The sequence below is a fragment of the Mirounga angustirostris genome, unplaced genomic scaffold, assembly GCF_029215605.1.
Source record: "Mirounga angustirostris isolate CCGP_5_RB_7025 unplaced genomic scaffold, mMirAng1.0.hap1 SCAF_12, whole genome shotgun sequence".
Classification (NCBI taxonomy): Eukaryota; Metazoa; Chordata; class Mammalia; order Carnivora; family Phocidae; genus Mirounga; species Mirounga angustirostris.
Genome location: NW_026991720.1, coordinates 52,857,335 through 52,883,059, shown reverse-complemented (window position 1 = coordinate 52,883,059; position 25,725 = coordinate 52,857,335). Strand labels below are relative to the sequence as shown.

The following is a 25,725-nucleotide window of genomic DNA, read 5'->3' as shown; positions in this document are numbered from 1 at the left end:
AAGTGATTCAGCACCACAGGGGAGAGGAGCTCAGAGCAGGGTATCCCCGCCCTCCCGCATCCACGTGACCAACTTGCAAAATGCGGGGACAGCCCAAGCCACAGGCACTGTCAACTATGCGTCCATGAGCACGTGCCTGGGTCTTCTTGGTTTCCTAGGTGGTAAACAACATACCTCTAAGACGACTCTCACCTTCCCCCAAACTAGAAACACACTGCTAGGTGTTCTAGGTTCAGGAAGAAAACACTGTTTCAGTCGTTACCGCCAGCCCTGGTTCTAACCTGAGTAAACACTGCTTTCTCTTGGCTAACACAGCAGGATAAAGGGGGCAAACATTGTGTCAGAGACTCTGATCCACTGCAAAGCAGGCACATTCCTTCCGGGAAACAGTAAGTACATGATAAAGAAACGTGGACGCCAACACAAGGCACAAGACACGTACCACCCCAAGACATCTACTGCAAAGTTCCTTCTAATCAAGAAAAAAATTTTCAACAGCAAAGTACATAAAATACACACCTCAGGGAAAGGCCGCAGTAATTAAAAACGAAAACCGTGAAGACCTCCGAGCTACTCAGAAATAGCACTGAGAGTGCTAAAGACAGAATTCAAACTGCAATCATACTGCAAAATTAGGCACAAATGGTGACTAAACACAGGCAAACACTGGATGGGAAAGATCTAGAAAATGACACCCAGGGAGTAGGGGAGGTAGAGCAGTAGTTCCAACTTTGTTTTTATTTCAGCTGCTATGAACAGGATATTACTTGGACAATACAAAACTCATCTAAATACCATTACTGTGTAAAACCCTTCTGGATTGGATTCATACTCCCAGGCTGACTTTTACAGTCAGTATCCAAGGAATCCTGTCCAAAGCCTCATCTGGCCAGTTTCTAAAAAAGTACCAGACCAGCTGCTATTAATGCCCCAGCCCTTCTAGTTAAAGGGAGGAGCAAAGGTATTAGGAGAAAACCCCAAAGCGCTGACAACCCCTTGTATTTAAATACATTATACTTAGCATGTCCTTGATCAACTCAATGGCACTGTAAGTTGGACAAAGATGTCTATCTTCCCAATGTTATTTCCATGGAAGTTGTGTGACTTGCCAAGATCCCGTGAGTCTACTGGCCAGTCAGGCACTGGCTCTGAGGACAGAATCCTGGCTCAGCCCCTTCCTAGCTGGGCTGCCCAGAGCAAATGGCTCTACTTCCCCTTATCTTTTTAAAATATAGATAATACAAGCCATTTTGGAACTACAGTGAGGATTAAATCTGGTAAAAGGAAATGATAGTTTCTGGGCGGGGGGGGGGGGGGGACAGGATGGCTCTTCAGGTCTTCTCCCATTCCCAAAACCCAAGGCCTTGCAGATCCCCAAAGCACAGCAGGAGCCAGCTGAGTTCTGGCAAAGGCAGAAGAGGCAAGGAGTTCCAGAGTGACCTTAGTACCCAGCACATAATAAGTGCTCAAAGAATATCTGACAAATGGACTAACCCAGTCAGGGAGCCCTCTGTCAACAGCTGATGATTAAGAAGAACAGGCAGAAGCCATCCGCTATCTGAACTCAAACTCTGGCCCCTTTAACTTTGAGACTACAGCGTATTTTTGCACTGCATACAGATGGTAGCATTTACCACCGTGGTAGACAAAGTCTCCTGCACGTTATCTTCAGCTGTATTTACCAAACATGCCTCTGCGTGGTCCTATTTAAAGAGATTCAGAGAGAGAACAAACTGATGGTTACCAGAGGGGAGCTGGGTGAGGAATGGGTGAAAGAGGTAATCGGGATTCAGAGCGCACTTCTCGTGATGAGCCCTGAGTAATGTACACAATTGCTGGTTCCCTGTATTGTACACCTGAAACTAATACAACACTGTTTATTAATTATACTGGAATTAAAATTAAAAACTTAAAAATAAAAATAAAACATTCAGAAACCACTGCTTTCCAAAAAGAAAAGAAAATAGTCCTACTAATATTGTCTTATCTCTATTAGATAAGGCTCCTCCATCAGCCTCTATCAATCCCACTTTGGTGAATAAAGCTATGTCTTTTATGAAACAAAATCGTATCTTGGAGGTAAAAACTGTAAACTGTAGCTCAGAGAAAGTGCTGATGGGTAAAGCAGAACTCTCAAGAACAGTTTAAAATGAACATGCCTATTCTATTTGAACGGCTTTATTGATCTTTTTCATTAATTTATTGTAATATTCATAAACGGTTTTAAGTCACATGATTATCTCACGGATTACTGTCCCGTGTGCCTGATCAGATCAGAATTACTGTGATCTCTGAAATTCCTAATTACTGAGAATTTAGTTCTTCAAGGCAAATCACTGTACTTGTCCTTCTAAGAAGTCACAAACCATCCCCCTCTGTGAGCAGCTTCTGAGGCTCTGGGCATACACATTCAGTCAGAGAATGAGAAGAGGACACTTTGTAGCTATGAAGTCAGCACCAGAGAAATTCCCCTTTACCACTCCCAACAGCATGCTCTATACTATTCCTGAGACCAGTTAGCTTCATTTCCTTCTCTGCGAGTCCAACCTGCACCCTAGAGCAAGAAGAGAGTAACAGGACAACAGTGACATCCAGGACCTGCTGGGTCCTCTGCTAGGAGGCGGAGGTAGTCTCATCTTCCAGAAATTCTGAGCTGCACTGCTGAGAGCTCTCAGAAAGGGACCAGACCCTTGCCTTCCTTGAGTATTACTCCTGTCGTTCGACATAAAGACCCAAAGATCGGTGGTCAGCCCAACAAGGACTACACCCTTGGGAGCTGTGGTCCCGGTCAGTGGACATTAAATCCGACACACGGGTAAGGGTGCAAAAAAGCAGAAGCTAGAAAGGACGTCGGTTCAAATCACGGTCTTCTCATAACATCAGGCCTAAGCTGCTTTGCTGGAAGCCCCTCCCGCTCTGCCCCCTCCAAGGGATGGAAATTCTATTTACTGTATGTGTGAGAGTAAGAACCACTGAGCACTAATGCTGCCTCAGGTGGTTCATCACACTGCTTTATTCATAAGGCTGGGGTACAGGGTAGAACCGCACGGATTTAACATCTTGCTGTGCCTGAAATGTTCATTAAGGGCTCTTATCTGCAGTCACCTGCCCACCCCACTGAACCTCTCCACTAATTTAAAGAGTCCATAATCTGCTCACATTTAAATTATGATGAACAGGAACATTTCCACTGGAAAAAAACGTCATGCATCTTAATTTGTGCTGCCAATTAGGTCTTTGGAAAAGGGGGAAAAAAACCTGATTATCTTACATATAGTAATTTGCCCTAATTGGTGCATAATGGGTCAGATATAATTTGTGGACTACCCCCACATGGTAAACTGTTTATTTAACGTTTTAGAGGTACCAAAAATTAGCCTTGTTATTTGATGGTAAAAGGTTCACTCCCGACCACACATTCTGGGGACATTTTAAATCTAAACATGAACTGTGTATTTAAGTGGTGGAAGTACAGTTTGAACAGAACAACAGGTTTCTAGAGTCCTATATTATCAAGATACACTGATGAAATTCACACGTGGCTCGAGGCTCCTTGAAGAAAGGGTTAAGTCCTAGAGAAATCCAAGCCTCCTAGAAGCAGAGGATACTAATTATATGGTAAAGGTCAGTGAAAAATAAAACAAACAAAAAACTGACCCTGTCTCAGTCCTTAGTCTTGTTTCTTTTCCTTGCTTTTAATACCTCCCCCTCATTGGGGAAATTTAAAAACAGTACTCTTTCTCATCAACCTCCGCAACAATTCTTTCTCAAATGTCTACTTTCAGGAAGCCCTTCGGACATCACTAAATGGCCAAAGCGACCAACCATTAATGGCTCTGCCTTTAATTGGCACCAGGACCCAGGCAGGTGACAACCGCCTGGGCTCAAGCACCACTGAACTTGCTGGGTCGCTTCGGTCTTCCAAGGATACGCCCGGAGCCCCGCCTCTCTTTCCGAGGCCCAGCACCCAGGTGGAGAAGAGGTAAAACATTACCAGTCCAAGGTAAAGTGGAAGCGGTGAGTCAAAGGCACTCAAAAAAAGCAAGAAAAAAATCCAACCGTCACAAAGCCTCTCTCGGGGCTCCCACACGCTGCTTCCTTCCCTTTCTAAAAGTTTTATTTTTAGTTCATTTAAAAAAAGTGGGTACTGCTTACCTCTGAAGATACTAGGTATATTCGTTAATAGAAAGTAAGGAAAAGCTCTTTTAAGAAGCAAAATAGAAAACTGAGGTCACGTTCACATTCCCACCACCTACTGAAACATTTGGGGGGGGGGGTACTCTCAAATGTTTGTAAATGAGGTTTTTAAAACAGTTTGGGGTCCTGCTGTGTTTACGGTTTGTGATCTCGGGGCTTTTTGTTTTTTAACTTGGCCTCATGACGTTGCCACTTCCCCCTCCAAGTGGTTTGAAATTCCTTAAAAACACAAAAGTTCTAGAACAAATACAAGAGCAATTCCTTGTAAATTACACTCCCTCACCCAAGCTGAACCGGACTCCCGGCAATTTTTTAGAAAAATTACACTTTTCTGAAACTTCCCCATCTCTGCGCCAATTCCCGGAGAAAATGGGGGGCGCGCACCAGAAAAGCTCCCCGCACACGCCGCCCCCCCCGCCCCGCCCCGCCGGATCCACCAGCGCCGCAAAGGCAGGCGCTACGCCCCTGCTGCCGCCCGCCCGCACTTCCCTCGAAACGCGTCCGTCCACTCCTGGGGCTCGCGGCCCCAGCGGCCCGGCCTGCGACCCCCCGGGCGACCCCCCGGGCCCGAGGCGACCGCCGCGCGGGGGGACGCCCGACCTCTCCAGTCCGGGCCGGCGCAGCGGTGACCCACCGCGCACACCTGCAGCGCGCGGCCGCTCCGGCGTTCCCGGGGCGAGGCTGGCCAGGTCCACAACGCGGCGGCCAAGGGCCACGTTTCCAGCCCAAGGCGGGGAGGAGGGCCGGGCGCAAAGGGCAGGCCGGCCGGGCTGCGGCGGGACCCTCACCTGGGAGCGAGACGCCAGCTCCATTCTTCCCACCCGGGCTCCGGCCTCCTCCTAGCACGCGGCCACGGGAACCCGGCTCGCCACGGGCCGGCGCACGCAGAACACCCGCGGCCGCGCAGCCCGCGCGCTGCGCCCGGAGCTCCGGCGGGCCGGGGGAGGGGCGCACTCGGCGCCCGGGACAGGGGGAGCGCGCCGCGCCGTCCACTCGGCGCCGCCGCGCCCGGCGGCGAGCCTCGGGTCTCGGACCGAACTTGGCGACCGGGGAACCTCGCTTCGCCCGCGGCGCGAGAGGGGGCTGCAGATGGGCGCGGCCCGCGGCGGCTGCCGGCGCGGGGGCCCCGGGCTCCCCCCTGCAGCGGAGGGAGGGAGTGGAGCCGTCCGGCCGGGTTTCGCGCGGGAGAAATGAGGGGGCAGTCCCGGCGCAGCCTCCAGCTGGCACGCCCGGCTACGCGCGCCGGATCTTTGCAGCGCTTATTCCAGGTCCTGCCCTGAAGCACATGCCTCCGCGGCACTCCGTCTCTGCTCCGGGAGAGCATTTTAGAGCCACTTCAGGGCTCGTTTTGTTTAGTTGTTGTAAAGGGGCGGGGTTCTGCCGCCTCCCCAAACATTTGCTGCAGGGTTCACTTTGCAAAACTAGCAACCCGGGTTTCTTTACCGAGGCCCTGAGGTTGGGGAGCTGCAAAATCCCCTCGAACTTGAGGCAGCCTTTGCTATATACCATTATACACGTAGGCCTGCAGCCCCACTAGACAGAGAGTTCTAGAGGGTAGAAACGCTGATTAACAAATATTGGCTGAGTGGCTACTATGCGTCAGACACTGTGTGTTAGACCTTGGGAACACGAGATGGAACAACAAAAAAACAGGTCCCTGCTCTGTTGGAGCTTATGGCTAGGGAGCCAGCCACCAGCAAGAGGATATAAATGTAATAATGATGCAAGTAAGTGTAATAATAATGTAACAATTAATTTGATTCATAACTTAACGATTCAAATACCATTAATGTGATAATAAGTTCAATTATAATGATGCAAATAAATGTAAATTTGGAGCCATGATAGATGCCACGAGGGAAAAGGTAAATGGTACTCTGGTGGTTTAAAATAGGGAGACTTAATTTTTTGGCACAGGTCAGGGACGACTTTTTCTTAAAAGATTTTATTTATTTGACAGAGACAGAGATAGCGAGAGCAGGAACACAAGCAGCAGGAGTGGGAGAGGGAGAGCAGGCTTCCCGCTGAGGAGGGAGCCCGATGTGGGGCTCGATCCTAGGACTCTGGGATCATGACCTGAGCCGAAGGCAGACCCTCAACGACTGAGTCACCCAGGCGCCCCTAGGGACGACTTCTTAAAAGTTCAGGTAGGAAGAGCGAAGAATCCACTGGGTGGAGACTGTGGAAGGCGTGAAGTGGGTATTGGGGGAAGGGTGGTAGATGAAGTTGTCCTGAAATCAGAGCAAGTTTGCAGGGCAGTATGGAAAGCCTTTTAGCACTGTGGTCATGCGTTCGGAGTGGATCACTGAATGCATGAGACCTTCTGCAGCCCTTCTTGGCTGCTCGGGATCTGACACTCATCTTTTTTTTGTTGAAGCAGTGAACGAAATTGGCCAAACATTTGCTCAAGCTTGAGGAGAGAACATCTGCAAACTGTCCTTCCTACTTTCACTGGTTCAGCAGACATGTGTTATGTGCTCTCCATGTTCCAGACTGTGGGGGGAAGAAAGACCAATAAAACATAGTATGATTTTTTTTAAATGTTTTCTCTTTACTGGGTAACAAACTATTCATTAGAGCCACTTTCATTTTTATTATGCTTTAGAGTTTTCCTTCATATATAGTATCTTCTTGAATCTTCCCCACATTCTTCCAGATTCTTATTATCCACATTTTTTAAATGTGGAGACAGAATCTAAGAAGATGCATTAAGAGAAAAAGATCCCTGTCCTCCTGCTAGTAAATGACAATTGCAGACTGCCAAAGTGGAAAACATTCCTTATGCCTCCAAATTCAATATTGTCTCCATTCTTCTTTACCTTTTCCTTTTGGCTGCTGGGAAACTCAAGAGTGAAATTTGTTCCATTGGAACTTTTTTCTTTTTGGTATATTTGCTTTCCCATGAACCAGTGATCTTGTTTTCACTTATTTCCTTTCATTGTAGGATGCATCAAATCCCTTTTGCAAAAGGGAGTATAAATTTGAAATAGGTCAGATTTTGCAAAGCCCTTGAAGTAACCTAGTCCTTATTTGGAAACCTGTATGTAGCTGAGCCTTCTCGCTTTAGAAGTTTAGTCCTAAGTCTTCAAATGGCAACGTGGAAACTTTCCTCCTTTGTCAGGCAAAGCCCATGCACTTGAATAGTACTTAGTAATTGATTCTATAGTGGTGTGTTTTGTTGTCAGATTTTGGTTCCATTCTGTCTACATTTGACCCTTGAACAACCTGGGAGTGAGGGTGGCCAACCCCCAGCACAGTCAAAAACCCATGCAGAACTTTTGACTCCCCTAACACTTATACACTAATAGCCTGTTAACACATATTTGCTATAGGTATTATATGCTGTATTCTTAGAATAAAGTAAGCTAGAGAAAAGAAAATGTTAAGAAAATCATATGAGGAGAAAATACACTTACAGTGCTGTGCTGTATTTGTCTAGAAAAATCCACATGTAAGTAGACCTGCAGTTCAAACCCATGCTGTTCAAGGGTCTACTGTACTTCCTACTCATGGTTATGGATGGGACTCATGCCTTGTGAGCGTTGGGTTTCAGCATGGCACTGTAAGAATGAGTGTCCCTTCCCAGAAGCAATAGTATACATATTGCAACAGAGGAAAATGAGATGTCATGTTTGCAAAATTTCTTTAAGAATCTGTCTAGAAATCTATGCTTTTTTTTTTTTTTAAATGTGTCTGAGATTAAAAACTTGGTCCATAGTACCTTCGACAAGATAAGAAATTTGGGATTAAATGCCACCACACATGCCTCAAATGACATGAAAATTTTTTTTTTTTTATGAATGAAAGTTTATTAGTTAAAATCTGTTAAAGCACATAGCAATAAAACAGTGTGGATCAATAACAAGGATGATATTCAATTCTAATTTAATGTCTGGCATTAATCATCACATAAGGATACAATTATGTAGTCGCAACATCTCATGCAAGTTAGCCAAAACGCCCAAGGATAAAGACTAATGCAACTTTTCTCCCTTGGTTTTCATGTCATTTGGCCTCAATGACATGAAATAGTTGCGATTGTTTATCAGCCCTGGCCCACAACTTTTTCCTCAGTAAAAGGAGTCCAAACATTTCTCCTCTGCTCTGAAGTAGTAGCTCTGCTCTCCCCGCGGAGCTCAGCTGTGGGCAAATCCTCAGTGCACCCTTTATAACAGAGAAGCATGCCAGTTTGGTGTTCTGGACGCCCAGCAAAGAATCCACCTTTGGCAGAGGGCTGGAAGCAATGTGGGTAATATCTGAATACCGCTTAGCATTATATTTGATCATGAATAAGTGAAGTGACAGTCACACAAGATAACATCCCTACTTGTTCTCTATCTCGGTATCTTGAAACTCCCATCTCGTTGAGTTTAGATAACACCCCACCTAGAAGGGGAGACATCACTACATTTGAGACCTCAGGGATAACATTTCCAAGTTGTTGCAGAATAAAAGATCTAAAATCAAGTCTCTTAGAGCAAAGCCATCATCTAACAGTGACTGGGTGCCTATCTGGGAAGTTTTCTTTAATTACAAGCTGGTATTCTATCTTCCTGACTTGGCTTGCCAAGACACTGCCGTCACAGCCAATTTGAATACATTTTGATAATAACCACTTGAACGGCTACGGAGAACAAGACGTGAACGACCAATAACTGATGCCTTCATATATTGGGTGCAGAAGAGTACACATCATGATGAAACTGTAATGCCCATGCATGGTTCCACCACAAAGCCAAGAATGGTAGTGGTATCAGTAACAGCAGCTAGCTAAATGAGCACTGGCTGGGCACCAAACCCTGTGCTGAGTTCATCTTTGCAAGCATTCTCTCATCTAATCTTTCAACTCTGCCAGTGACCCATCTGCTACTCAAAAATAGTGCTGGGAAAATAAATGAAAGAATATTTTCAAAGCATTTGAGATTTCTTAATAAACTCGAAACATGATTAATGCAATCCATATTTCGTAGGGTTTTTAGAAAATAATGGTCTTAATAATTTAGTCTGTGAACATAAAATATCATTATAACTAGGCACTGACAATAGAGGGATGAAAATGAAAACTGATTATTCAAAGCTCTTACCTTTCTAAGAACCTAATGTATTATAAAAGGAAAGGGTAATAATCTATTTCGACAAAGGTACTGTGATATGCGGTTTTTAAAGAACTAAGTTTTTTCACAATGAATTACATATGAAGCCTTTTTTTTATTAAAGATTTTATTTACTTGAGACAGACAGACAGAGAGCCAGGGAGAGAGGGAGACAGAATGTGAAGCAGATACCACGCTGAGCACAGAGCCTGATGCAGGGCTCAATCTCACCACTGTGAGATCAGGACCTGAGCCAAAACCCGAGCTGGCTATAGAACCAACTAAACCACCCAGGTGCCCCTATGCAGCATTATTTTAAAGTAACCTGTAGGGGCACCTGGGTGGCTCAGTTGTTAAGCATCTGCCTTCGGCTCAGGTCATGATCCCAGGGTCTTGGGATCGAGCCCCACATCAGGCTCCCTGTTCCACGAGAAGCCTGCTTCTCCCTCTCCCACTTCCCCTGCTTGTGTTCCCTCTCTAGCTGTGTCTCTCTCTGTAAAATAAGTAAATAAAATCTTTAAAGATAAAAAAATGTAAAATTTCTCTAAATAGTTGGCTCTATGAATATTTTGTATTAATTCTACATACACATTTTATAACAACTTTCCAGACTTTGTAGAATTTCTGAAGTTATTACAGATTTATTCTTTTTTTACTTGGAATAATCAAGTATTTATACTGGTAATAAGAGTAAATCACATTTGTGATAGAAAATCCACAGACTTGGGTGATTATGGGTTCATTTATTGTTCATTTATTCCCTTAAGCCTCCAGGTGATTTTATGAGCACAGGTATTTGAGAACCATTGCCCTAGTCTAGCTCAGCGTTTTGCAAAGTAGGATCCTCAGCCCAGCAATATCAGCATTAGCTGATAAAAAAAAAAAGTTCAAATTCTTGGGTCCCACTCCAAACCTACTGAATTGGAAACTGTGGAAGGGGAGCTCAGCAATCTGGGTTTTTTAATCACCACCCAGGTGATTCTGATTTTTGCTTAAATTTAAGAACCACTGTCATTGTCCTCCAAGGTCTACTGTTCACCAGCTGGGTGACCTTGGACTAATCACTGAGCTTCCTTTTTCTCATCTGAAAAATGGGGAGACTGCACACCTGCGGAATCCCTGCCAACAGTATTCTACAAAGATGAACATGTCATATCAGATGTGATTGTATTTTGAGAAGGCTAGCGTGGTGGACACTTGTGGTATTAACAGTAATAACCTTTCCATTTATTGAACATTGACCACATTCCAGGAACTGCATACGCATTATTATACTCAGTCACCACCACTGACATGGGATGTACGTAACAGAATCCTCATTTCTCAGATGAGGAAACTGATGTTCTGAGGGTTTAATAAACTTGCTCATGGTGACCCAGCAGAGCCAAGAGAGAACCCAGATCGATCCTACCACAAAGGGGGTACTCTCGATTTTTGCCTTGATTCAGGTAGCTTGAGGGTGGGGGGGGAGAAATTTAACCTTTAATTTAAAAAATGAGAGTGAGGTTCTTTATGTACTATCATTCCAACCTACACTGTACTTAGAATTCGGCTATCTTCTCCTTCCTTGTTTCTGAAAGTAATGATTCCTCCATCCACAGGGCACCTTTAGCAGGTGTCTCTGCATTCTTTTCAAGAGTCTTCCCCCGACCACACATACCGTCTCTCTTTTCCAAAATCTACACACTCTGGACTCTCATGTGGCTCAACTGTCCCAGATAAGATTACTCTCAGCTGATAATCTGATCACCATGCCTTCTACAGCTTTCGGCTCTGACCTGCTTATCATGTCTGGATTTGTTTATAGCTTTTGAGTCCAAATGAGCTCCTGACCTTGCTAACTGTAGCCCAGTACCAGGAAATTTCTGGCAGCATAAAATTCAAGGTCTCATTTTAAGACTATGTAATGGAACCAATAACCATAAATTCCAAGGTAGGCTCAGGAAATGGAATACAACAGGACTTGGGCATTTCTGACTGTTATTTCCAAAGCAAATCATATCTGTATATGAAATATGGACTAGACGTCGCGTACTCAGAAAGCATGTTAAACATGGCTTGTTACAGAATGTCATTTTGCACACACAGCCTTACCACCCTCCTCTTACAAACAGGAGGTGGACTGTTTCAGATATTGACCAAGTAAACTGAAATGTTGTTTTAGTCTTTTTGATTTTTAAGAAAAGCAACATACCAGCTCCCCTGCCTCTTTCCTAGAATTGCTCCCACTCCATCTTTCCTCACCACTTTCTTTTCAAACACTCTAAAACTGTCAAGCATTTTATATCCCAGAACTTGCAGTTCTCTACAGGGCCCAGGAAAGGCTGAAAGGATTTCTTATATAAGAAATTTCTGCCATTGTTTAGAAAAGCCGGGGTATGTGATGGCCCAGACAGAATCTATTATACTTGAAAATTAAAACATGCTTCTCAAAAGAGGAAGATAAGCAAAACAATCAAACAGAAACCAAGACAATAATAATAGTAATATATGGAGGTGTACTTTTTCAGAAACTGCTCATGTCCTATTGACGATTAGTGCCTGGGGTAATAGTCATAGCCTAAAAAATTTGCTCTGAGAGAAGGTAAAGCAGTGCCTATACTACAACCAAAAGGGAATTCACCCACAAGGTTGAAAGAAAAAGCAAGGCAAGCAAACCATTTATTTGACCTCGTAAATGTAACGTTTGCTTTCTGCTCTTCCTTAAAAAAAAAAAAAAGGCAAACTAAACTATTGAAATAGATTAGGCAAAAGTCACACGCTAAAATCAGCAGTTTTTTTTTTTTTTTAAAGATTTTATTTATTTATTTGACAGAGAGAGACACAGCGAGAGAGGGAACACAAGCTGGGGGAGTGGGAGAAGGAGAAGCAGGCTTCCCACGGAGCAGGGAGCCCGATGTGGGGCTCGATCCCAGGACCCTGGGATCATGACCTGAGCCAAAGGCAGGCGCGTAACGACTGAGCCACCCAGGCGCCCCTAAAATCAGCAGTTTCTTAAGTTTATTAACTTCTGGGTAAAACTGTAACTGCTTAAAAGTGTTTAAGTATCTTTAATCCTCAAGAAATCGTTTAACCGAAACCCTGGAGATGAGCAAAAGTGGTTGGGCTGACAGTTTCTGCTTCAGCATCTTCATCTCAACTCCCTCCAGCAATAGAACTGCTGTGCAACCTCACTGTTTCACATTTCAGCTGGTATTTGATCCTCATTGTAGACCTCTATGCTTTAGAAGTTCCCCTGCATCCCCAAGAGCTGCAAATAAAGACATAATTGTGGTCTTGTGGCTAATTGTGGTCTTGTGGCCAACAGCCCATCTTTAAGCAGACTGTTTCTTCATTTTTTAAAAAGTAGATTGTTTCTTTCTCTCCAGGGACCCACAAAGAGATGAAATACACCTCTAAAAGTGTCCACTTTTTTTGAGATCATGGTAGATTCACAGGCAGTTACAAGAAATAGGACAAAATTCTGTGTGTTATTTTGCCCAGTTTTCCCCAATAGTGACATTTTGGGAAACTACGGTACAGTCTCATCCAGGATATCGACACTGATACAATTTACCATTCCAATTTAGATATCCCCCTTTGGCCTGCATGTGTGTGTGCATGTGTGTATCTAGTTCCATACAATTTTATCACATATGTAACTTTGTGCCTACACCTCAGCAGTCAAGATACTGAACATTCCAACCTCACAGGGATCCGTCCTGTTGCTCTTTTATAACAATGCCCACTTCCCTGCTATTGACCCACTCCCCTCCTTAAATTGACCCCTGGTAACCAGAGGTGTGTTCTCCATTTATAACATTTTATAATTTCAAAAATGTTAGGGGCGCCTGGCTGGCTCTGTCAGTGGAGCGTGCAACTCTTGATCTTGGAGTTGTGTGAACCCCGTGTTGGGTGTGGAGCCTACATCTTAAAAAATGTTATTAAAACCTCTTAGAGAACACTATGTGACTTTTTGGAATTGGCTTTTTAAACTCAGCATAATTCTCTGGAGAGTCATCCAAATAGTAACATCTATCAAATAGTCGTATCGCTCCTGTTTATTGCTGTGTAGTAGCCCATGATATGTATGTACCACAGGTTTTAACCATCACCTGTGGGAGGACACTTGGGTTGATTCTAGTTTGGGAGAGTTACAGATAAGGCTGCTATGAACACTCGTGTGAAGGTAGTCTTCATGTCTCTGAAATAAATGCCCAAGAGCACACCTGCTAGGTCATATGGTAGTTGTAAGTTAGTTCCAGATGAAACTGCCGACTTTTCCCAGACTGTCTGTACCATTTCACATTCCCACCAGCAACTTGTGAGTGATCCAATCTCCTCTCCTGGATCCAGGATCCTGCTCCAGATGCATCTCTCCTGTATTTGGGGTTACTATTTTTTATTTTAACCATTCTGAGCAGTGTGTAGTGATAGCTCAGTGTGCTTCTAATTTGCATTTCCCTGATGGCTAATAATGTAGAACATCTTTTCATGCGCTTATTTACCATCCGTATATCCTCTTTGATAAAATGTCTGTCTTTTTTTTCTTTTTGCCCATTTTCTAATTGGGCTGTTTCTTTACTGTTGAATTTTGAGAATTCTTTTTATGTTCTCCATAGGAGTCCTCTGTCAGATATGTGGTTTGCAAATATTTTCTGCCAGTGTGTAGTTTGTCCTTTCATCCTCTTCACAGGGGAGTCTCACGGAGCAAAAGTTTTTAGTTTTGATGCAATTCAATTTGCCACTTTTTTTCCCAGAAACGGTCATAGTTTTACATTTTATATTTAGGTCTATGATCCATTTTGTGTTCCTTTTTTTTAGAAGGTGTGAGATTTAGATCAAGGTTCATATTTTCCCCCTATATCCAGTTGCTTTCAGCACCATTTGATGAAAAGGCTATCCCTTCTGCATTCAATAATTTCTTCACCTTTGTTGAAAGTCAGTTGAGCATGTCTGTGTGGGTCTACGATCGGGTTCTCTATTCTGTTCCATTGATAACTCTCAGCCAATATCACACCATCTTCACTACTGTAGCTGGATAGTTAAGTATCAGATGGATTAATTCTTGCCACTTTATTCATCTTTGTAAAGATTATTTTAGCTACTCTCAGGTCTGTGCTTTTCCATATAAATTTAAGAATAAGCTTGCCTATCGCTACATAAAGATTGCTAGAATTTTAATAGGAAATGCATTAAGCCTTTAGATTAATTGGGGGAGAACTGATGTCTTTACTATACTGATTCTTCCAATCCATGATCAAGTTATGTGTCTCCATTATTTATGTCTCTTTTGATTTCTTCCATCAGCATTTTGTAATTTTCAGCATATAGATGCTCTACATGTTTTTAAGTGCATGCCTAAGTATTCATTTTCTTTGGAGCAACTGTAAATAGTATTGTTACAATGCCGTTGCAAATGGTTTTTAATTTCAGCTTCTATATGTGCACTGTTACTATACAGAAATGTAGTCGATTTTTGTACATTGTTCTTTTATCCTGTGACCCTGCTGAACTTGCTTATTACTCCTAGGAGGTTTGGGGAAATTCTTAGAGATTTTCTATATAGACAATCATATCACCTGCAAATAGGGACAGTTTTATTGCCTTCTTTCTAAGTGATATGCCTTCTATTTCTTTTTCTTGCCTTACTGCAGTGGCTAGATCTCCCAGTACAATATTGAATATGAGTAAAAGACTCATTTTAAATGTTTGGATTTTCTAAGTTTTTGTCGCTTTAGCTGTAGATTCTGGCAAATAGCAAAACTCCTCTGCAACCTTTTCTTTGTACCCTCTCCCTCTTCTTCATGACTAGAACAGGGGCCCATGCACATAATTCAAAATGTCAGATAGTAGTCAACAGATGTAGTTGTTAAAAAAAAAAAGGAAAAGTTTAGCATTTCTGGTGGGGATTAATGATCAAGCACTTTATATTTTTTCACCATGGCAGCATCATGTGGGGCAGCTGCAAAATGATACATTTTTTGTTGCATGTGTTGGACTTAATTGTCTCCCCCCCCCCATATTTATATGTTAAAGCCCTAACCTCCAATGTGACTATATCTGAAGATAAGGTCTTTAGCAGGTAATTAAGGTTGAATGAGGTCATAAGAGCGGGGCCCTAATCCCATAGGACTATGGGCTTTATAAAAAGAGGAAGACATCTCTCCCTCTCCTTCTCCCTGCTGTGTGTGTGCACACGGGGGAAAAAGGCAACTGTCTACAAACCGGAAGGAGAGCTCTCACCAGACGCTGAATCAGCTGGCGCTCTGATCTTATACTTCCCAACCTCTAAAATTCTGAGAAAATAAATTTCTGTTGCTTAAGCCACCCAGTCTATGGTATTTTGTTAGGGCAAGCTGAGCTACCTGATACTTTGGACTTGTGCCAGTGACACCCTGGCACAGAAGCCCCCCACTACGCTTGGCCAGCCCACGCTACCATGAGAAAGCACTGGTGGTGCGTCTTGTCCTCAGGACCAAGGGAAGAAAGAAAAGGAAGTGTGATGCACCTTTTACGCTAAGATCTCATTATCAGCAGCAGGAGAAATTGCTAGGATTTCCACAATGTTCCAGGACAAGCCAATGAAACACTCTACCTCAATCAAGGAATGCTTCCCAATTTGGAAGTAGCATGAAGCCTGGACAGAAAGAGGTCCAGGCATACGTCAAGCCCAGGGATACCTGGAGTAGTGGTTCTCATGTTAGTATGCCCAAGAACTACCTGAGATGCTTGTTCAAATTGCAGATATCTGCGCTACCCTTTAAGATGTGGATTCAGTAGGTCCAGCATTAGGATGACCAACTATCCCAATTTGCCCAGAACTGTCCTGGTTTTACGAAAATCATGCTACTTGGGAAACCCCTCAGTTCTGGGTCTATCTGCTGGAATCTGCCCATTTAACAAGCATTCTAATAAATTTGTGTGTGGATAATCTTCAGACTATATTTTGAGAAATGCCAACCTGGTGAGTTGATGTTAACTTACAATTCCTACCAGGGGGAAGGAAAAGATGAAAATAAGTATGCCTATGAGAAGAACCTGGTGGATTTTAAGTGTGGTCACTTTCAAGCCTAAATTGTAGATGGGAAGATGACAAGTTAAATATTTAAGTACACAAAATCCATCAGACTTTAGCACCTAATGTCCCCCTTCTCACAGTACTCCATCTGTCACATTCATGGTAACTTTCCCATTTGAATCACTGTCTTGCTTTTCACCCTTACTCCTAGCATCATTCTTGTTGACTCTGACATCTAGGTGTCCTGCTTCTTGACTTCCTCACATTCTGTGTCAGTCAGAGTCCAGTCTGGAAACAAGAAAGCTATTTGCACAGAGAGAATTTACTATGAAGACTTGTTAGCTAGGTATAAAATTCTTAACAAGGTCACTGAAAGGGTTAAGTAGAGAACACTAAGGTACTATTACAGTAGGCAGCTACCATCCCTAGGGCTGCGTGGAGGGCAGGGAGGAGGCCAGGATTATCAAAAATCAGACACTAAGAAGAGGGCCCACAGAGCTGAAACACACACCTCTGAAGGGCAGTGTGCTCGGCTGGTGCTGGGGTCTCTGAGATGGGCTCCATAAAGCCGGGTCTGCAACTGGTGGGAAAACACAAACTGGACTCCTTGGCTGCTATAGGAAGGAACTGCTGCCTGGGTGAAGAAACCCTGCTGGGTAACAGTGATAGAAATGGGAAACAGGAAGGAGCAAGTCCCTTCTTTCTCCTCCAGCCCTGCAGTCTCGCTCTGCACTCCGTCACCAGCAAAGTGTAGCGGGGAGCCAACTGGCAAAGCACAAGTGAGCTGCAAAGTTCCAGCCCTAGTATCCCAAGAGGAAGTATACAAGGTGAGTTTGGAGCAAAGAGACAAGGGCGTAACAGTGGTCACATCTCCTGTGACATTTTCTCCCACCTCACCTTCGTCAGTCTTTTTTTTTTTTTTTAAGATTTTATTTATTTATTCATGAGAGACAGAGAGAAAGAGGCAGAGGGAGAAGCAGGCTCCCCACTGAGCAGGGAGCCCGATGCGGGACTTGATCCCAGGACCCGGGACCATGACCCAAGCCAAAGGCAGACACTCAACCGACTGAGCCACCCAGGCGCCCTCACCTTTGTCGGTCTTTCCCATGATCATGCACTTGAGCTTGTCACCACCAGTATCTGCGTCACCTCTGAAATAATAACCTCCAGCATCTCACTCTCTGACGACTACGCCTATACCTAAGGTTCACCCACTCTAATACTCCTATTTCGGCATCACTTTGACCTCATTAAAACGTCCAATCCATTGATGCTCAACAGAGAGTCACCATCCCTCTTTTTCTAACTATACGTGCCTCCTTACACAGCTTGGATTCCACGTCATGATAGGCACGTCCTTACTTTTAACTCCCTGGATTTTCTTTCCTTGTGTCCTACTTGCCCATCAGAATGCCATCTCTAGTTAAGCCCAAATGATCCAACCACTTTATGCCCGCAGCAAAGCAGCTGACCGTTGACTGGTTTCACTTTAATTCCATGATCATACATTTCAAACAGATCCTCAATATTCCTCAACAATTTGACCGTATCTTCCTGGTGTGTTTACTTCCCTCCCTTCCCAAATACTATTTCACATTTTACAACTTCTCTTTCTCCTCTAGTCTCATTCACTCTACCCCTCTCCCCATCACTGCCAGCTAATGACCTTTTCGCTCATTTAATGGCAAAAACAGAAACCATCTTACAGTAGGCTCCCTCAACTTCCTGTCACCAGATAGACCAAGCTAACTGTATCTGAGCCTAGACTTTTTGCTTTCCTTCTCGCAGAATGGGTGACGTGACCCTGTTTCTATGACAGATCAGCCCCCCGTTTGGGTCCTGGCTTTCATCTCCTCTCTTCTTCCCAAGGACTTCACTTCTGCAACTATCATCCCCTCATTTCCTGTAATCAGTTCCTCCCTCTCCATTGGATTATTCCCTATGGCCTATGAAAAGCCTCAAAACTTGAAAGAAAGAAATAAAAAGTGGGGAGGAGAGACAAAGAGAAGAAAAGAAAAAAACCTCCCTTGATTTCACAATCTCCTTTCAGCTACTAATCCGTATCTGTCCTCCACGTGACAACAAAACATTCTGAAAGAGTTGCCTATGGTAGCTATCTTTATTTCCTATGTCCTATTCTCTCAGAAACCAAATTAATTGGGCTTCAGTCGGCATTAACAAAGACATCCGTGTTGCCAATAATGATGGTCATTTCTCTTGTCTTTATCACTCATGACTGCTCAACAGCAATGGATTCAGCTGGCCACATGACGTCTCTCAGTTTCTGAGACACCATGTCCTCTGGTTCCTCTATCCAACTGGCAACTCCTGCTCAGTCTCCTTTGCTGGTCCCCTCTTCTTCAGTTTCACGTGTAAATGTTGGAATACCCAGAGCTAGATCCTGGGACCACTTCCCTGATTATTTCAACTCTTTAATCAGTCTCATCCCATGACTCCTGATTTAAATATTCAGTGGTCTGTTTTTTCATCTCCAGTTGGATTTTTTTTTCAAATTTCATTTTCCAATTGTTTGTTGCTAGTATATACAACTACAATTGAATTTTATATATTGATTCTGTTTCCTGAGATCTTGCTAAATTCACTCATCCTAGGAATTTTTGTAAGATTCCATAGGATTTTCTATCAGGAAAATCATGGCGTCTATAAATAACCACACATTTGTTCCTTTTTACCAATCTTTATGATGTACCTGACAAATAATAACAAATAGGAAACTGGCATAGCATTATTAATAAAAGATAAAAAGCACTGTATTAGTCAGCTAGGGCTTCCATAACCAAATACCACAGACTGGGTGACTCAACAGATATTTATTTTCTCATAGTTCTGGAGATTACAAATCCAAAATCAAGTTTTTGGCAAATTGGTTTTTTTCTGAGTCCTCTCTCCTTGGTTTGCAGATGACTATCTTCCCACTGAGTCTTCACTTGTCTTTCCTTTGTATATGTAAATGTCTGTGCCCTAATCTCTTCTTTTCATAAGGACACCTGCCATGTCGGATTAGGGCCCACCCACGTGACCTCATTTTACTTTAATTACCTCTTTATAGGCCCTATCTCCAAATACAGTTACATTTTGAGGTACTAGGATGGGGTTAGGATTTCAATATATGAATCTTGGGATGGGGGGGCTCAGAGTTCAGTCCATAAGAAGCACTCTAGGGATTAAGAGAGATTATATAATAATAAATGGAATAATCCCTTAAGAATGTATGATAATTGTGTGTTTTTGCATACCTGCCAAAATAATCTCAAATATAAAAAAAATTAAGAATTACAAGGAGAAATTGACAAATCCATAACACTAATGTGAGAGACTTTAAACATATCTATCTCCTGGCAAATTTTTTATGCAGTTTACCAAATATTAGGAAGGATACAGAACACACACATGTACAATTTACGGGATTCACAAATCCTAAAACACATTTAAAAATGTACTATGAGCAGGCAATAAGACCATATTAGATATTTGCAGAGTCAAAATCACACCTGTCATGTTCTTTAATCTCAATGCGAAATAAATTAGAAATCAAAAACAGAAAGAAAAAGAAACTCAAAACAGACAGAAATCAAATTTACTTCTGAGTAACTTGTGGGTTCAAAGGAACTAAAATACAAAATATGAAATAGTACCAAGAAATATTCAAAGTGCTTCCAATCACAACATGAGGATACAGATAAAAAATTGGGGGGAAATGTATAGCCTTAAATTAAAATGCACTAGAATGTAAGACATATTGCACATAAATGAGCTTAGCATTCAGCTGAAAGTTCAAAAGAGAAAAAGGGTACACTGAACTCAAAGAAAAAAGAAGAAAATAATAACAATAAAAATAACAATGAAGAAAATGAACAATGATGGCACCATAGAAAAACCAAGCTGATTCTTGGAAAAGACAACTTACATAGTCATCTGACAAGACTGCTGATGGCGAAAAGAGAGAAATGGCATCCATACACACTGGACACAGAAAGGACAAATGCAAGGAAATGGCCTTTGCTGAGGCTCAGGAAGCTGGAGGGAGAATCTGATGAAGAATATCCCAGGCACTCTGGTGGGACAGACAGGATAGGCTTTGTGCCCTTGAAGGAGTGTGTTCATAGAATTTACCCAGTTTTCCCATGGCTACCAGTTGGCTTTGCCCAGCAGTTACTTGAACCTGAGGGGAGGGCAGGGTACCCTCAGACATGGTTGCCTGGTTTCTCAGAACCACACAGCCAAGGTGGTCTGGGGAACAGAGAATCCCTGAAGTGGGGGCGCCTAAAGTTTGGGTCATGGACCAATCTCTGACACCTGGAGCCCCAACAGTAGTAAAGTAGGAAAAGTTGAGGTGAGGCACTGAAAGCCCTTTACACCCCCAGCGGACTCGTGATTGGAGACCTGCAGGCAGAAATTGGATCATAGCTGATTTTTGTGGGGGGGTGGGGGAAGGAGTGAGAATGAACCTGAGAAATGTTTACTGGATGTAACTCTACCTGCATGACTGATTAAAAAAGAGGGAAGTAGATTATAAAGAAAAAATAAAAGACTTCTTGACGATTATTATTATATATACATGAATACATTCTGACAAAACAAACTATATAGACATACAGAAAGTCAAATCTTAAAGTTCCTCTTAATTCCTGTCCCCTCCCCCATCCCACCCATGCACATCAACTCCCAGAGGGGATCTCCAGTCAACGGTGTCTGCCCCATCCTTTTTAGTGTATCTACATATGTGTTACATGATCACTTTTAAGTAGAGTTTCTGTTTTAATGTTTGTGAGGCGATCATCCTGCTCTTTTCAGATTAGAACCTCTAGCTTCAGAAAGAAGAGTAGAGTCCTTGGAACTAGATGGGGTGGTGAAGCTAACAGAGGTTTTCAAAACAGAGTTCCGAGTTCAGGGACTTTTCTTTGGAGGAGATGCCTGTTTTCTAAGTGGACAATTAAAAATTCAGTACTGTTTTTGCAACTTCCTGTGAGTCTATAATTATTTCAAATCATAAAAACAATAATTGTTTAAAAGCCAGCATGCGGTTCGTCTTATTTTCTATTTTCTATTCCTTGGCTCTGCAATTCTGGAAGCGTTGTGTCCAGATGGAACTTTCATCAGCCCGGGTCTCTGGGTAACTGGGATGAGCAGACCTCCTTGCCCACCCACGGTAGACGGGGAGCATATGTGCGAAATATGCTTTGCTGGGTTAAGCAAAAACAATAACAAAAAAACAAACAAAAATACAGACTGTGGCTTTTGTTGTGGTGCCTCTCTCTCTCTCCCTCCCTCTGATCACTCATTCTGAGGGAAGCCACCTGCCACTTGGTGAAGACACATCCGGAAGCTTACGAAGAGGCACAGCAGTGAGGAACTGAAGTATCTGGCCCACAGCCAACGTGGAAGAGCGAGCTGTCAACAGACGCAGGACTGAGCCCAGAGACAGACCTTCTGCCGCGAAGCCTTCAGATGATGGCAACCTTGAGAGGAACCTGCGGCCCGAACAGCCCAGCTAAGCCACTCCCTGACCCCTGACCCTCAGAAACTGCACGAGATAATAATAAAGGTTTGCTACTTGAAGCTGCTAAATTGGAGGGTGTGATACAGAAAAAATAACTAAGACACACAGGCAGGGCCGCATTCCAGCTTCTGTGGGCCCCACTTTGGCCTTTGTAGGTGCCTTCCTCTGTAAACATTACAAATTCTATTTTGTGATCATGTTGGTATAGAGACAAATATAACCTAGGCTGGGCTCATGATTATAGATTCATTTTTATGATGTTCATGTTTCTCTTCTGATTTTTAAAGAAATGAAGACATTTTTGGAGGCCCTTAAGTACCATGGGCCCCAGGCACTGTGCCCTCTGAGCCGAACGGTCGTCAGTCCTGCCCATGGGAACAGCATGGGAGGAACACGCAGTCACGGAACCATACCGAAACCTGAAGAATAAGTGACTAGCCCTGACAGTCCTCAAATCCAAGGAAGAAGTCTAACCCCTGGCAGAACTATTAGGATTTGGGCAAAATCCTACCCCACACTTGTGGATCCTATTGGGTCCTACATCTCAGGTAACCCGGAAGAAGACGGACTGACGGTGTGGAACCGAGCACACGCTCCGCTAAGTTATTTCTAAAAGGCAATGACATGAGCTGCATGTGTGAGGTCCGTTGGACTTTGGTGTATCAGCTGCGGCTACTCAAGGCTGATGGTGGCTTTGTAACACTGCGTTCTGGACTCAGTGTTTCCCTGTAACTGACATCTGATATTCACAATCTGAACTACACCTGGAGGCAGTAAAGTATTTGGTCTCACAGCCCCAGGAGTAGCGGGCCTGAGCTTAAGTGCTGCCTTTGGTACTTATTTGCTGCGTTACCTTTGGCAAATTTCTAAACCTCCCTGTGCCTCAGTTTTATGATCTGTAAAAGTGGGACTAATGATCAAACCAACCTCATAGGATAGCTGTGAGGGTTACATGAGTTAACACATGTATAACACTTAGAATAGTACCTGGCAGAGAGTAAGCCCTCAACATTTTTATTATCATCTTCATCATTTATTGTGATTACTACAGGGCTTCACTGGAGCTCACCCTAACTATCAGTGGGCATTTTTATTACTCTCCTCGGGGAGTATGCAATTATGTCTGAGGCATGTCAGAGCAATCATCTCATAAAAAGGAGCTGCAGAGTGTCTCCATCGAATGGAAGGCAGTAGTCAGGAATATGCCAACTGGAAAGATCCAGGTGGAGAGCCGGGTTCTTGAACAAGGCCAGCAGAGCACAAAGACTGATGACTCCTTAGTGTCTTTGGATGAACAGTCTCCATCTGTGGCTCAATGGGCTCTACTTTTGAGATCCTTTCCAAATAATTATAAGCCACAGCTTGGTTCACCAACAGTATTAGTTGATGCCTATTGGTGGTAAACTGCCAGGCTATAGCCAACATTCGAAGTATGTAAGTGGAAAGAACAGAGAATAATCAGTCTGTCTGTTAGGCCAAAGTTTGGCTGGCATCATCGCTGGCCACCTGGTACATATTCATACCAGTTCCTGGATAATTGCCAAAACTCCACTAAGGCCAAGTGGACAGTAGAGAGTTGGGTCGTGTAAGACAGTCCATGTTTGGGCTCAACAGATGCTGAAAAAATTGGGCCCATCGAGGTCAAATTTGAACGGTACATAGGGATGAGAGTTTTATTAACCTGTGGAACATCAAGTGGGTTCACAGAGTATCAGGGCATGGTAGGCTCCACACTTGCTCAGGTAGGTCTCATTGTCTCTCTGAAAACCAAAATACTGCTGCAGAGTGGGAACAAGTGAATACCACCAGGCACAAGCTCAAACGTGTACAAACCACCCACTGCTGGCAGATGGACTATATCAGAGCCTCGTCCACAGGGCGAGAGGGGCCTGCTGTATAGTAAAGGAAGTTGATACTTCTTTGGATTTAGAATTTGTGTTCCTTATCCCAGAGGCTTTGGCAGCTAGCATTATACAAGGGCAAAAGCTTCATCAACTAGGACCTCAAGCCTAAAGTTTCCCCATCTGGAATATATACCCACTAGTCAACATTATAAGACATGGTCTAAAAAAATGGCAAGTCACACAGACTACCTTCAAAGTCAAAACAGGTGTTAGAAAATTGGAATGGGTGGCTAGATGGCTCCACTGGACGAAACCATCACAAATACATGAAGCCTATGAAGAAAATTGTAACATAGTTTACTGAGAGACATAAAAGAAGTCTGTCCTTTAGGGACAGATATACTGGGTTGGTGAATGAAAACATTCATTGGTGAAAAATTCTCCATAATGTAATATACAAGTTAATCACAATCAAAAGGCCAACACAATTTTTGTGCAATGTGACAAGCTTTAAATTCTGAAATCAGTATTTAAGAAGAGGCTTCAAGAAGGGGCGCCTGGGGGGCTCAGTCGGTTAAGCTCTTGGTTTCGGCTCAGGTCACAATCTCAGGGTCATAAGATCGAGTCCCGCATTGGGTTCTGCGCTCAGCACAGAGTCTGCTTAAGACCTTCTCTCCCTCTTCCTTTGCCCCTCCCTATGCTCGTGCCCCCCTCTCTCAAATAAATAAATAAATCTTAAAAAAAAAGAAGGACGCCTGGGTGGCTCAGTCGGTTAAGCGTCTGCCTTCGGCTCAGGTCATGATCCCAGAGTCCTGGGATCGAGCCCCGCGTCGGGCTCCCTGCTCAGCGGGGAGCCTGCTTCTCGCTCTGCCTCTGTCTCTCTCTGTCTCTCATGAATAAATAAATAAAATCTTTAAAAAAAAAAAAAGAATAGTAAAGCTAATTCTGTACAAGAAGAACATAGAGGAGATATGCCTTACCAGATATCAAAACATATTAGGAAGACAGAATAATTACTATGGTGTTAATACAGAAAAATAATAGAATAGAAAGTTGAAGAGGAGATCAATATACATACAGGACTTTAGTACAGGATACAATCAATACTTAAAATATACAGGGAAATGAAAGACTACCAGTAAATACTGTTGGGATAATTGGTGAGTCTTCTGGGAGAAATATTTTACATTAAATCGACAAATGCAACTACATCAAAAAAATTTTGGCAAAGCTAAAAGATAAGCAACCTTTCGGTTAAAGATGCCAGATTGACCGTTTTTACCTTTCCTCCTCTCAAGGCTCCACTAAAATAATTGTGAGATCATAATCAAATGTATAAACCCACGAGGGTAAAGAGATGGGAACAGGAGATACCAGTGGGACAGACTGCTATCTATTTTTGGAGAAGCACAGAGAAATGGATGACTGCTAATTGATCCATCAGAGTGGAAGAATTTGAAGCTAAAATCCACAGGAGGATAGGGACAGAGGGGTCCAACTTGCTTCCACGGCCTGGATGTGTTAAGCATGGCTATGGGCAGGGTGAGCTATGACCCTGAAAACCCACAGACTGGTTCAAAGTCTGCAGAAAGTGTGGTTCCATGGACCTCCAGACTTCTTCCCTCACTCTTTGTGAAGCCTAGAATCCAAGCTGCAGGAGCAAAATCAGCAGTTTCTTCTTCAGAGAGACTGGACAGCCAAGGAGGGAAACCCCTCGTACTGACTTCTGAGGGTCCCCAAGTCAATGTTCAGTGCTCTGTTCTGTTGTCCTAACATGAAGCCCACTAGCCAACAAGTCAGGTCCAGGCCACCAGAGCTTCCAATCAGCATTGTATGGATCCCTCCTGAATATAAATAATAAAACAAGGGAACACCAGGCATTTTAGAAACTGCTCCAGCATGAAAGAAACTTAAATAAGCCAAAAGGGAAAATAAACCTGGCAAAAAAGAGATAATTCACACAGAAGAAATATTTTTAAAATCTTCTTTGTGTCCTCAAGGATATACTAGAAAATACTATACTCATCTATAAGAACAGGATACCATGAGAGGAACAATAATAAATAGTTC

The 25,725-nt window shown here is 43.3% G+C and overlaps 1 protein-coding gene across 4 annotated transcripts in view; it reads right to left on the bottom strand.

The window, feature by feature from the left end:
• The window catches only part of CDCA7L (cell division cycle associated 7 like), a 172,066-nt gene that overhangs the window by 38,921 nt on the left and 107,420 nt on the right, over positions 1-25,725 (bottom strand). The window contains exon 1 of one of the 4 annotated variants that reach the window (XM_045864590.3): positions 4,986-5,307. The exons of 1 other annotated variant lie outside the window; for it this stretch is intronic. In XM_045864590.3, the coding sequence (XP_045720546.1) occupies positions 4,986-5,009 (24 nt within the window). In that variant the 5' untranslated portion in view covers positions 5,010-5,307. Of the gene's footprint in view, positions 1-4,985; positions 5,308-25,725 lie in introns of those variants that run through there. 2 more of the 4 variants (XM_045864592.3, XM_045864589.3) reach the window with 2 other exon arrangements.